The sequence below is a fragment of the Camelus bactrianus genome, chromosome 13, assembly GCF_048773025.1.
Source record: "Camelus bactrianus isolate YW-2024 breed Bactrian camel chromosome 13, ASM4877302v1, whole genome shotgun sequence".
NCBI classification, from domain to species: domain Eukaryota; kingdom Metazoa; phylum Chordata; class Mammalia; order Artiodactyla; family Camelidae; genus Camelus; species Camelus bactrianus.
The window spans coordinates 27270730-27285546 of record NC_133551.1 but is presented as its reverse complement, the minus strand read 5'-3'; the positions used below and the strand labels follow the sequence as shown (position 1 = coordinate 27285546).

At 34.9% G+C, this 14817-nt stretch overlaps 1 protein-coding gene across 1 annotated transcript in view; it reads left to right on the top strand.

The window, feature by feature from the left end:
* Positions 1-14817, top strand: part of LRRC7 (leucine rich repeat containing 7) — a 428908-nt gene that overhangs the window by 388397 nt on the left and 25694 nt on the right. Inside the window, exon 25 of the mRNA XM_010963422.3 lies at positions 11499-11591. Within this exon, the coding sequence (XP_010961724.3) occupies positions 11499-11591 (93 nt within the window). The remainder of the gene's footprint in view (positions 1-11498; positions 11592-14817) is intronic.

Here is a 14817-nt window from a genome sequence, read left to right as displayed (position 1 = left end):
TAGTTTCTCAAAACTTTTTTCATGACTCAGCGTAATATCTGTCCACTACCCGCGGCATGCTGGGGCTGACTCGCCCTGGCCCGCTGCTGTGTGCATCTCTTCCCAGCTCCACCTTCAGTGACATCACACTGACCGGTTGAAACTGCGGGGATGATTACATAGGGAGCCAGCAAACACTGCAGAGCCGGGCTTCCCCTTCCCTAGTCAGCGCTTGAACATTTTCCAGCGTACATTTTCCAAGTACTACACTGTTTTCTTTCATCTCTTTTTCTTTTTCTAACCTCTCCACTTCTTTGTTTAGCTCTATAGCATTCAGGAAAGAGGAAATTAGGAGTCGGTCTCAGAATGTGGAATTCAAGTCTCATGTTAACTTTTATTAGCTGTGTGACCCTGGCCAAGTCATTCACTCTTTCAAGATGGTGTTTTTCACTTTATGAAATGAGAACAGTACTACCCACCAACAACATGCAAAAAGTTTTTGTGAGTCGAATGATACAGTTCTACACACACACACATAGTAAGCCTGACACTAGGAGTAAAGAAATAGGAAACAGAAGAAATAGAAATACAAGATTTTAAGAATGAACACATTGAAGGGAACTTAATGATTATTAGTTGCACCTCCCTCATCTATAGATAGAAAAACAAAAAGAGGCTGAAGATTATGTAATTCACTCTCAAAATGAAAATATTTCATGTATTTTTATTTTCCTAAGTTACTTCTAATATGTGTGTGCTTATAAACAAGATATTTTTCCATATTTAACAAGAAAAAATGGAGAAAAATATTTTAAACATTTAAGAACAGTATAGTTTCACACGAAAATCAGAGTAATGATTAAATATAAAGACCAAGGAGATAACTGAAAATGTCTAATATGGGTTTCAGGCATTTAAATCAAGATATTCTATTTTCATAAGACATTTGTAGTAGTGAATTAAAAGAGCCATAAAGAAGAAAACAGAGTTTTCTTAATTGACTGCAACAACGGTGTTAACTTTGATCAAGTACAATATGGAAAAAACCTAAATCCTTCATCATTTTTAAGTGCAAGGAAACATCTTTAACATAGTACAAATGGACATGCTATGTAAGCATGATAAAGCACAAATATTTCTATTAAAGTAAAGCTTGGAGATTTTACTTTTTAAAAAGCAGTCACTTACTGGAATGCTATAGGTGAAAAACATAACTGATTATAATGAATCCACGTTTTTTAATTCAGGAAGAGAAGTCTGAATGAAAATAGGAAAAGACGGGACAAAGGTTACCATACATCGACTGCCTGCTGTGCTATTTACACCATATATAGTGTATTATGCTATACACACCATGTATGTCACACACAGGTCTTGGCTTCAGGGTGTGTGACCTATGCAATTGCACCAAGTCCTGCACTTAGAAGGGGCCCCACGCTTGGTTTAATGTTATTCTGCCACCAACTTGTAATTCTTAATAATCACTGAACAAAGAATGTCACATTTTCATTTTACACCAGAACCCACTAATTATATAGCTGCCCTGCTTACACATACTATTTCATTTTGTCCTCACAATAATCTTATTTTCTTTTTTATAAATGAAGAAACCAAGGCACAGAGAATATAAGTAACTTGTGAGAAGTATAATTGATCAAGCTAGAATTTTAATCTAAATCTGTCTGACCCCAAATCCAAGTTCTGTGTCCCATTTTACCATTAAATTAATCACATAATCTCAGATACTTGCCTGTTGTGGCCTCAGTGTCCTCTTCTGTCAAATAATATTAAACCTGTTTCAACTACAATAAAATTGCCTGATGCAGATGGAATGCTGACTTGAACTCACATGAACACTTTCAGTACTTTGAAAGCAAAAAGTACTGTACAAATGGAAAGTATTATTATTAACAGAAGTATACCTCTGTATCCTTTAATGGGACCTAAAGAACTAATACATTTCTAATCTGATTAATAAGTTCCATTTAGCAATAAACATATACAATAATGCTACTACTGACATTCATTGTTGAATTAAAATGAATGTCATTTTTGACCTAAGCAGCATACTAACTTTGTTTAGCCATGAAAAAATACTTAGTAAACTTTGGTGTTCTTCCTCAGTGATGAAACATCTCAATTTTCAAACTATCCATCACAATAAAACAGGACAAAATATCTAAGAATTCTAATTTAATACACTTATTTTTTACATGTTTATTTTTCATAGACATTAAGTATTCAAGTCTGTTTTCAACTCTAGGGTTAAATGATATTAAATAGATGGAAGTGATTTTTAAACCATAAAGTACTGCCCAGATTCAGGGTCTTAACTTCTACAGACTAGAAATCTGATTTGTAATAATGGATATTCTTTTTAATAAATTATCTGTAACAAAAAAAATCATGTATATGTCACTTGAAATTCATTATTAGGGAATTTTAATTATAGAAAGGATTTTAATGCATAAACCATTTTGATTATAGATGAACATGATTGAGAAAAATAGTCCAAATTGTATTAAGTAGTGAGACGAAGAAAATGAGGACTTGATTGCTCCCATTCACATGAAAAACTCTCAGCCATCATATCCATCGTATCGGCTCTTCCCTTTGTTTCCCAGTCCAAGTGAAGAAACTTAAAGATCCTATTCCCCTTACTCTCCCCTTAACAAGAAAATAACACTTTAAATCAATTATTCTCAACCTCAGTTGTACATTAGAATCTGCTTTGGAGCTTTTTTTTTTAACTGAAGTACAGTTGATTCACAGTATTACATCAGTTTCAGGTATACAGCATAGTGATTCAGCATTTTTGTAGATTATATTCCATTATAAGTTATTACAAGATAATGGCTGTAATTCCTTGTGCTATACAATATATCATTGTTTATTTATATTATACATAGTAGTTTGTATCTGTTACCCACAATTTGTCCCTTCTCCCCTTTGGTAACTATAAGTTTGTTTTCTGTATCTGTGAATCTGTTTCTGTTTTGCATATACATTCATGTGTACTAATTTTTAGATTCCACATGTAAGTGATATCATACAGTATTTGTCTTTGACCTTTTTCAGTAAACATAATATTCTCTAGGTTCAGCTACATTGCTGCAAATGGCAGAACTGCATTCTTTTTATGGCTGAGTAATATTCCATTGTGTGTATGTATGTATGTGTGTGTGTGTGTGTGTGTGTGTGTGTATACACACACATACAAACATGTATATAAAACGTCTTTATCCATTTGTCTGTTGATGAGCACTTGGGTTGCTTCCACATCTTGGATATTGTGATTAGTGCTGCTATGAACATTGGGGTGCATGTATCTTTTTGAAATACTGTTTTTGTTCTTTCCTGATATACACCCAGAAGTGGAATTCCTGGATCATATGGTAGTTCTGTTTTTCAGTTTTTTGAGGAACCTTCATACTGCAGTATGAAGGTTGCATAAGAGCTTTGAAAAACACTGATGCCCTGGCCTCATTCCCAAAGAAATTGATTTCATTAGTCTGGATGTGACCTAGGTGATAGGAATTTTTTTGAAACTCCCCAGGTGATTCTATTGCATAGCGAAGGCTGAGAACCTGTGCCTGAGACAGTCTATAACTCAACAATTTATCAACTGAGTAACATTATTATTAACACTATTTAGAAGTATACATAAGTTATCCATAACTGTTGAATATTTTAATAGAAACTAACATAAACTTAGCTTTTCTCTTTCACAAATGCATAATCCAAGGCAACATATATTTATATGTATGGAACATACAGACCCCAAAGCAGAAGTAGGAAGGAAAAACAGCAGCATGACGCTTCAAATGTCTCAAAACCCTTTCATATATTAACTGATTTTATCTAACCAATAATGTTGTGATGGATAGAGAAGGTCCTGTTTTATTGACTAGAAAACTAAGATTTGGAGAAGCTGGGCTGGAATTAGAATCCAGTCTCATGAGTCTACCACCCTACATGCTGCAGCCTGCTGCAATATAACCAAACATAGAGGTCAAGGGTAAGCCCACGCTGGAAGAGTAAAACAACAGAAAAATGCACCCTCAAGTCCATGTCTGCCCCAGACAAGAGGACATACCCGTTAATGAACCTAACGTACCAGGATGGCTGGAGCACCATGGCTATCTCCTGCCAATTCCTGGGAGTATACATTCACTAAAGTTTCTGCCTGAAAGAGAACTTACAACATGACATTAGAATTACATTAGAATCAGCCTTGTGAGTTATACAAAGTGATTTGCACCCATCATATTCAAGGGGGAAAAATGCTCTGAAACCTTCCTAGAAGGAGACCTTGTAGTGTACCCTGGAGAAATCATTTTGATATTTAATAAAATGTAGGGTACATGGAGCAGTTGGGTAAGAGACATGACCTCAGACATATCTTTAGATCAGCTGCCAGAAGGGCTTATGGGGGCTCCAGGTGAGGGTTTCATCTGTCGGGACCAAGTGAAGAAAAATACATTATGCTGAGTGTCCCACATAAGAAGGAAAACTTGGAAAGACTTGGGGTTTTCAATTATGAATTTTAAAATTAAAAGGCAATAATTTAATAAAGGTGGTTAGAAAATAGGTATTAAAATGACTTTAATGTGTATTATTTACTCAAATGATTTCAGGGACATCCCGCACTACGTCCTGCTCCACTTAGAGTATTGCTTCTTATACATACTTTCCCCAGAGAATTTTATTCTCCGGCAAACAAAGTAATACTGCAACTGTGAAATTATAATTCATAGCTTCACACAAATAATGTGTAATTCAATACCGCAAATTCTACAAACTGACTTTACGAATTTTGTGCAGAATAGTAGAATTCAGTGAACATTGCAGTTAGGAATCAGAAGGCCTCTTTCAGTGTTCCACTAGATAAATCTATAACTTTCTTGGTTTCCTTAGGTGTAAAATAAAGGAAATGAAGTGAATAACCTTTAAAATTTATTTACAGACTAAAAAAAAAATTGCATACCTACTTCCTAAATATATATAGAGTCAGCTATTTTTTTCTGAAAGATCTAGAAGATGCTATTCAAAGGATTTTATTCATCAATCTTCCTATTAGTATGTTTCTTCAAAAGGTAGGTTTAATTAGCACTTTGAATTGGCCTTACATTTCTAATTCACAACAGAAAAAGATATAAAAATAGAAAGGTCAAAAATATTAATTATTTTTGAATACTAACATTTATGTATTTTTATAATTATTACCTTTTTGAGCCTATTATTCAGGCTCATTAGAGATTTGGGGAATGCAGAGAAGTTTTAATGTAGATTTTGTATGGTGGTACAATGTATGTAGTCACAACAAAAATTATAATACCTATAATTGCATAGCACTCTTTATCATAGAAGCACTATTATATAATAACTCATAAGGCCAGGAACTAAAAGTAAAAGAAGCAGCAAGTTTAAGTTCAAGTTTAATTTCAGTACCATGAAGCATTTTTTCTGCTTCTGTCAAGTCCCATAATCAAATCTCCACCCTCATCTCACTTGATCTCCCAGCACGTGGCTTGACTGACCTCTTTCTTTGCATTTTCTTCACCTGGCTAACACTATTTGACTCGTATTCCTCTTTCCACACTAGCCATTCTTTCCTGATTTCTCTGTTGGGTCCTCTTCTGTTCCTGACCTTTAAATGGTAGAGTGATCCAGTGCTCTGATCTTGACCCCCCACTCTTTGGTATCCATACTTTTACCTGTATGATCTCATTCAGTTCCAGGATGGATGACTCCAAAACTCGTTCTAGCCCTGACCTCACGCCTGTACTCCAGATGTTTCTGTTCAACCTAGATGCCCAATGAATTCCTTAAATTTAACATGGTCAAAGGGAGCTCTTGATTTCCTGGCCCTGCACCTGCCAAATCTGCTTCTCTTCTAGATTTCCCCATTTCATTTAGTAACTCTTCTATTCATTTGTCGCTATGGCCAAAGATCCTTGCTTCCTCTTTCTCATAGACCAGATTGCAGTGGTTATCATTTTTACAGAGCTTCTAAACTCTTCTCTAAAGTGTCTGCCACATTGTGAACTTCCACCAGCAATGAATGAGTGTTCTAATGAGTATTCTAAATTTTCCACAGCCTCACCAACATTTATTATTATTTGTCTTTTTTATTATCGCCATCTTGTGAAGTAGCATTTCATTGTGTTTTTAATTTACATTTCTCTAACGACTAATGATGTCGAGTGCCTTTCATTAGTCATTCATATATCTTCTTTAGATAAATATCTGTTAAAATTCTTTGCCCTCCAAGCCCATTTTTAAATTAGGTTATTTGACTTGTAAGAATTGTTCTTATATTCTGGATACAAAACCCTAATTATATTGATGATTTGCAAATATTTTCTTCCATTCTTTGAGTTGTCTTTTCACTTTCTTGATGGTCTCTTTGAAGCACTAAAGTTTTTAATTTTGATAAAGTCAGCCATCTCTTTTATAACATTCGGTTTCATATCTAAGAAATCATTGCCTAATTCAAGATCATGGAGATTTACCCTTGTATTTTGTTCCCAGACTTTTATAGTTTGAGCTCTTGTATTTCAGTCCCTGATTTACTTTGAGTTAATGTCTGTGTATGGTGTGGGGTAGAGGTAAAAATCATTATTTTGCATCTAGATATCCAGTTGTCCTTGTACCATTTGTTGAAAAGATATTTCTTTCCTCATCGAACTACCTTGGACCTTTCATTGAAAATCAGTTAGCCACAAAATGTTAGGGTTTATCTCTGGACTCTCAATCCTATTTCATTGATCCATTATATCTATTCAGATGCCATCCTGTTGTTTCTTGACCTTACAAAGACCGATGGGTCTTCAGGGCATTTAAAAGTGCTGTTCTCCCTCCCTGGAATAGTTTTCCTTTTTTTCTTACTGTCCATTGCTTAATTCTTTATTCACATTTCTGCTGAAATGTCACATCCTCAGAGAGGCCTTTCTTAGCTACTTTATCTAAAATAGCTCCACACTCTAGTTCCATCACTCTTCTCCTGCCTTTCCTGCTTTATTTTTTCTCACTATCTGAAATTACTTACTGTTCACATGTTTACTATCTGTCTTCCCCATTAGAATGTAACTTCCATGAGGGCACAGTTTTTTTGTGTGTGTCTGTAAGGGACCTGACACTTTTCGTAAAGGAAGCTATTTTATTAGCCTCTTACATCTGACCTTTTGCTAGAACACTGCATCTCCTCTTTGCTAAATAAATATTTTGCTCAATAAATATTTGTGGAATAAAGGCATGAATCGTGATTTCTATCACAATTTTCATTTACAATGATTTTTTCCAGGCAGTTAATTATATCATTGAAGCACTTCTTTGAATAACTGGCATACCTTCTACAAACTCATCACTCGTTCTAAGAGTCATCATACACTTTTGACAGTGAAATAATTGAATGTATCTTTTGTCACACAGGCATGTTACCTTTTTTTTTTTTTTCAACCAAAAGTTAATTGAGTGTTAACTATGTGCCAGCCATTGTTCTAGATAGTCAATGAAGAGGTAACATAATAGATATAAGGAGGTGACTGAGGTGCCCACTTGCATAAAAACCCTTGTGGATGTAGGTTCCTCAGAAGTGAGTGTTTTTTGGTTACAAGGTTCCTTGTTGATACTTTAGCAATTAACAATCCTCCTACAGATCAAAAACTTACCTTGAATTTCCTACAGTACAGAATACTTGAAGTTCTGCTGGTTTTACTCCACAGAAGGACTTTCAAACAAGTATATAATTCATTTTCTTTTGAAAATAAAAGTCAATTGTTTTATATCTACAAATAAAGAAGTTTCTTCTCTACTTTTTTACTCAACTATGCCTCTTGATTATGAGAGCCTGAACCTAGTAAGACTGAAGTGAAAAGAGAATGTTTAAAATCATATAACTCATGAAACTCCAGGGATGGGGAAAGTTTCAGACAGCCTTAATGCTAGGCTGAGTGGAAATCATGGCTTCTCTCTAAGTGAATTGGTTCCTGTCTCAAAAAGGCTTTCCCCTCATGGTAGAAAGATAGCTGAAGAGCTCCAGATACTCTCAGATTTAAAGCCAGCAAGAAAGAGCAAACTGTCTTTCCTGAAAATCCTAGTAGGCATCTCATTACTCCTATTTAATGGGGTTACTGCCCATCCTATAAACAGTAATATTTTTAGGGGATATAGTACTTTGTTTTAGGTCTAGATAACATGACTTACCAAAAGCATACACGTGAGTCTCATATTCTTAATAGAAGAGTGGATGGTTCTTCAAAGAGAAATTGAGGTTACAGGTACCAGAAAAAAAAATGAATGGATCTTGAGCAGCAAAAACAGCAGGTGTCCACTAAAAGCTTTACATACTGCTAGGAAAGTGAATGGTCACTAGAACAAATCATAGTAAGCAGGTAATTACAGCATCACCAGGTAGCTTTCTGTAACGCAACTCCCTAATCCTGAATTACACCTCATACACACTCACACACACATTTTTTGTATGTACACACACACACGAAACGTTTTCCTTTGTTCCTGTTACTAGGTTTTAGAGCAGTGCAAGACTAAATCAGATCACTACCTTTTAGAGATTATCGATCATGACTTCACAGAGCCTCACTGCTACGGAACAATTGATTTTGTCATGGGCCTCTCCAATATAAGACCCAGTATTTAAATTAGAGCAAGATGAACAGAGACCAGAAGTATCAAGTCAAACGATGAAAGCAGACTGTGAAAGAAGCAAATGTACCGTTTACTGCCAAGCTGTTGCTTATATTTTCAACTAGAAATTTCATTCCTTGATATCAGTGTCTTAATAGAAACTGAAATGCTGATTTTCATAAAGTAAGCTATTTTACTGGTCTCTTAGATCTGACCTTTTGCTAGAACACTGCATCTCCTCTTTGCTAAACCTCCTTAGTTTCAGACTGCTTCTTGGCTGGGGGCATTCTCTCCTCTTAGATTTTATGGCCCCTTTGGGCCCTAACAGACAGGTGGAGCTCCTTATATGTGAGATGAGTACTCTCTCTGGCATGCTTTTTGGGACACAACAGTCACAACACAACCCGTTAGCCATACCATAGCATGCCCAAGGGGAGTCTGGCTTCAGATCCGAATTTATGGCCATGTGTCACATTTATAAAACCACAATGTCATCTTTATTATTTCTATTATTAAAAAATATACTGAGGCAGTTCTTCATATACTCAGCAAATATGAAATTTGTTTTTCTTAGATTTTTAGTGCCTTCCAGATTGACAATAATATAAAATAGATATTGTCACTACCTTGAAAGGAAATGACTGGAAAGTACTCTCAGCAATTTACTCTGTAAATAAAATCTGTTGCACATGTTTCCTTTCAGATTTTACAGTGGCCCGGGGAAAGCCAAAAGTCTATATACCGTCCCCATATTACCTTCTGCAATATAAAATTTTACATTAGAAAGCTATAACCTGAATTTTTTAAAATGTAATTGTAAATGCACAGATACGTGGGAAAATGCAAATGTAAAATGTTTAAATCATATTAGTTTCTTTCCTCTCATTTTCTAATTTACCAATAATAACAAAAAAGCACTACAAGGTAAACTCTGTAGTGAATAAAGCTAAAATATTCCTTCGAGCTACATCAAGCTATCATACGTTCATACCTACAGACTGCGAGCATATATAAACACAAAACTATTCAAAACTGCAGTTCCTACCACCCTATGATAACTAGTTTTAACAAGGCTAGCTCAATTAAAGGAAAAGTTGTAATTAAACCTATCTTTAAAATAAAAACATAGGAGAATACTTAAGGTAATCGCAATTACCCATCATTTAGAAACTGTCCATTAATGGCTGTACCATAAAAATCACATTAGTAGATAGGTTTTTGTCCTTGCGTTGCAAGTGAACTATGTAATACTTAAACATCATATTTACTATTAAAGAATACAACAGTGAATTAAGGAGAGTCCCATTAAGCAGCCAAACCTATTTGACCCAGTTCCTACAGACTCACAATATATGCTAATTAAGTCAGGAATAGGACTCAAGTTTGCCTTGAACTATCTAAGAGGTAGGGATTAAATGTACCGTGAAAATAAAAATGTAGAGAGCATTTGGGGCATTTGCATTTCCCCGTAAGCAAATTAATAGGCTAAGCCATACTGCTGGGAAAAACATTAAGCTATTTAAGAAAGCAAACGTTTCCAATCATCTTTAAGAACATTTCCAGTGTATATGTATATAAATACAAAAATATATGCCAATGTATTTCTTTAGTTTTTTCATAACTCTTTATTAATTTCTTGCCTGCTAATCTCTGGTAATTCTTGGTTCACCGTAGTTTCCAGTATTTGTTCTGTACTTAAAAGTTTTAACAGTTGTTTTCTTTTCTTTACGTAACCAAACTGTATGCTTCCTCTGGGATCCCAAGTCTTTCATCATCTGAAGTCACCCTGTCTTACTTTACCTGGAAAACTAGCATTTTCACAACAGCCCCGGCACACACATCCCCAGCTCAGGATCATCAAGAATTCCTAGGATTATTATAATTTCTCTAGGTCATTCCTGGTACTGACTTCCCTTCTGCTGAATTCTTGATTTACATTCTATGTATCAATTCTTATAATAGCTATTTATTTACTATAGCCTTATCCCAAGGTGGACCTACTCCTACAGCTGTCATTTCCCCATAATCCTGCAAAGCATAAGGCTCTGGTGTTTAACAGATTTCACTGATGATATGGGGTTTGGGGAGGTAATACAGCACAGAATACTAGAACATCATCCTTCACAGTCCTAAACATTTATTGACTCTTCCCTATCACAAACAATTTCTCCTCTCTCTTTTTCACAGTATTTTCTGACCTCTCTCTTTTTCACAGTCTTTTCCTCTTTCCTTTAAAGCCTGTAACTGCTTCTCCAGGAGCTGTTGCCAAAACTAAAAACTCTTTTTACTGAGTGTTTCATCCTTCCTTTGTTTCACCTTCACTAAAACTATGGCTAAAACTTCTCCCCTTTCTCAGACTAAAAACTCTGCTGTTTCGAAACACTAGAGTTATCTATGGAGGAGATGAATCCTTTTACTCTCCTGGAAAGCAGTAGCAACTTATTTAGACATCTTTTCCCTCACTCTACATTTGTAAATTTTCTTTCACTTATTCCTGCAGTCCTTCCTGATTAGTCAGAATATATGTGCATTTAAAGTAAATAATTAAAATAACACATCACCTTTTTCATTGTAATAAGTTTTTTAATTTTTAAAAACTGCTAATCAAAGTTTAGTCTTGCACATGGTAATGAATAAATACTAATGTCTGCTTGCCCAGGTTAATTTTAATTTAGTTCCAATCATAACTGATGCCTATAAAAACATTAAATGTTTTGTCAGAGTTTATAGTGTCTTTTGTATACCAAGTTAACATAGGCTAATCCTGCAAACTTAAGTGAAATGTGAATCTGTTCTACTGGGATACAGTTACTTGAAGATATTTAGCTTTTATATGTATTTGATTATGTTTTTATATCTTTTTTATATAGTTCTGTGTGAGAATAGAAAAGAATCCTGGCCTTGGATTTAGTATCAGTGGTGGAATTAGCGGACAAGGAAATCCATTTAAACCTTCTGACAAGGTAAGAAGTTAATTTCTTATTAGCAGTTTTAATTAGAAAAACACTGCATTCTACTTCAGCAAAAAACCACAAGAGACTTTATAAATTTTAAGTGTTTTTACTGTGCTAGCTAATAGCTAACTATGAAGCCAATTAAAAACTTTTTCAGCACAGGAGAAAAAGAATTCATTACAGTGCCTGACAAATCCTAAGAATAAGAAAAAATAGATTTAAACATTCTCTTTGAAAGGAAGGTTGTTTGTTTCTTGCTTTTTGTTTTGTTCACAATTGTATATATTTGCAAAGAAAGCTATTTAGGCAATTTCTAACAAGTTGTTTCCAAAAGTTTACTTGTAGATCACTTATTTGGGAAAATGTTTTCTTATAGTAACAGAATGATTAACTAATGATTCAATGCCAGGGCCAGTGACTGACATCTCTTTAATCCATCATGTTGTAAAGTATTTCACTAATAGGACCATAGAATTGAAAGACCATCCACCATGCTTACATCTCACCTGTCTGACCCCATTGTGGACCATTTGACATTTTTATTAAAAAAAGTTTAGCCTAAGCTACATAGCCTGCCCTCTACCATCAGGGTTTTTATACTCTCAGCTTTTAATCAATTAGTAATTATAATTTGATGATAACTGAAACTCTTCTTTTGACCTTATCAAATTTAATTGCATTAAGTGACATCATAAAATCTTGGGATGATGAAGAAAGACAGAAATTAGATATGAATAAAACCTCAGCAGGCTTTTGATTTACCTTTGAGTCACAAGCTGGTGCAAATCTTATCGACTCACCACTATTATATCAATTTATGATCAAAAGACATATTTTTGAAAAAATGTAGATGCCCCTCCTCTGGCGATTTCTGTAGCTTTGAATCCCATCTTTTCCTTCACTTCTTCCCAACCTTCTGGTTTCCCACCAGTCATTATGCCCTTCTTCCTTTCTTTTCTGAGAAGAAAGGAAGAGGTTGGACTAAGAGGAAGAATTGTCCATACTGTATACATTAGGATGGAAGGCACTAGAAAGAAATCCCCGTGGCCACAGATAGAAGTCCTTTGGTCAACTGGTTGGAGCAGCTATTCATACAAAAGGAATGTGTATGAAGCAGCCCTACATAATTAGGGGAATTCTAGTTAGAAATGTCTGTACACAGGAAACTTCTGCATTTCCAATTTGAAATTATTTGGGGGATAATCACTGACCTAGTAGAATTTCAGTATTCATGGCTTACAACGGAACTAAGTGTTTACTGAATTTTAATAAATTATTAATATGTCTTAAGACAAAAGTATGAAAGTTCAAAATTATCAGAAATATATGATGATATTTTTAAAAGCCTCAAATCATTGTCTTATTCATCTTGACCCCTCTTCTTTGTCTCTGGTTTTATATCTCCTCCATAAGTTTTTTAATGGAAAGTTAATAACTTTATCATTCATAAGATAGTTGAAATTCAAAAAACATGGTTTTCTCTCCTTTTTCACTACATGTACATCTCTTCACTATATATTCGGAAGGCATAGGGTAAAAAAAAATTTTAAGGATGCACAAATTGCTAAATAGTCAAGAAGTCTGAATGCTGTTGCTTTTCTAGTATTTTCAACTGAAGGGGACAATAGATGTGAGGCTTTCAAGTCATTGTAATTCTTCCACTATGATGCATATGAACACTTTAAAACTATTAATTTCATTTCTCATTTGTAACATTTTAATGACTCTAGTGAGACTGAACTATTTCTATGATCTTACTTTATCTTTGGGTTAAATGCCACTGATATGGAGCTTTAATTATAAAATGTGTCCACTGAAAGATTTCCCCTCAAAAGCACTTTTCTTTGCCTGATTACTCTCTAAAACACTTCAAAATCTGAAAAGTGGATCTCTTTTACTGCAGAATTGATGGGAGTAATTAGAAGTTCTAAATCTGCAGAAGACACTCAGGCTGCCCTTAATTTATTGACCACTTTTGGTGTCACATCAAACATATGGTGGATACTTAGTTAAAAGTGTTGAGAGGATCTAAAGACATTGGTTCTGACAATTTCTCTAAGAATTTAACCCACTCACAAGGAAAGGAATTAATCTCTAGGAAATTCAACTTTAGCCCCAGGGCCCTATTCTTGTAGTGGATGCATAAAATTTAAAGTAGGATCCAGTGCCTATTCTAACTGAAAAATATCAAACAGTAAGAAAATGAAAACAAACTTAAAAAATACTCCTCTCTCCAATGCTGAAAACAGATTGTTCTTTCATGAGTTGGCGGATTTACAGCTGAGGGTGTGGAGAACTAAACTGAACGGATGTTTTAACTAGCAGATAGTACCAGGGTCAGAGGTAGATGCTTTATAAGGAATGCTAGTCATGCAAAAGTTTAAACTTTAATATTATACATTCCCTCTCCCAATAAACAAGTTATGGATTAGAAATAGTCTCAGAAGCATACTATATTATTTTACTTACTGTTCATGAATGTTTACATGTTTTGTAATGCCACTCACAATTTTAAGTATCCAAGATATCTGAATGTCTTAGAGTCACTGAAGACTTTCTGTAGTAAAGCAGCCAATCAACTTGTTCCATTCTCTTCATTATGATTGCTAAAAACCACTGCTTCAGTCAAATGCCAAGGACCAATGTGAAATAGCATCCAAACTGACTGATTACCTGGTACAAAGTCAGATAGGGAAAACATGGAGTAGTTATCCCACAGGGCTGAGAGTATGGAACTGGGACAAAAGTGAATTGTGTTGTTCAGCCTGGCGGAAGTTCCAATTTAAATTCTGTTGTAGTCTGAGACTATTGGAGAAAAACTCTTGGTACAGCCCAAAAGTTAACGGAGGCTTTAGGGAGAATTCAGGATTAAGCCAGGTATGAGGAATGTTTTGTACAGACTTTGAAAGCTTAGAACAGCATCTGGTCTTGCAAATTTAACTCCTCTCAAAAACCCCAGGTTAGTCCCAATCAAATATGCTCTCCTCAGGTTAAATGATGAAGCACGATTAGTCGTGCAGTTCATATCACTGTCAGAATGATGTTTAGTAGCTGAACAACTCAATTTACTCATCATGGAGTTCATTATTTGGGGCTGACTGCCAGATGAAAACTTTGATGTACTTGGAAAGAAAACCAGACAAAAATGGCCTCACATAATGGCTGCCTTTCCCCTTCCAATAAAGTGGATGGAAGCCTTTATCTAGTTTATTATAGAGAAACACTGCTGTCAAGA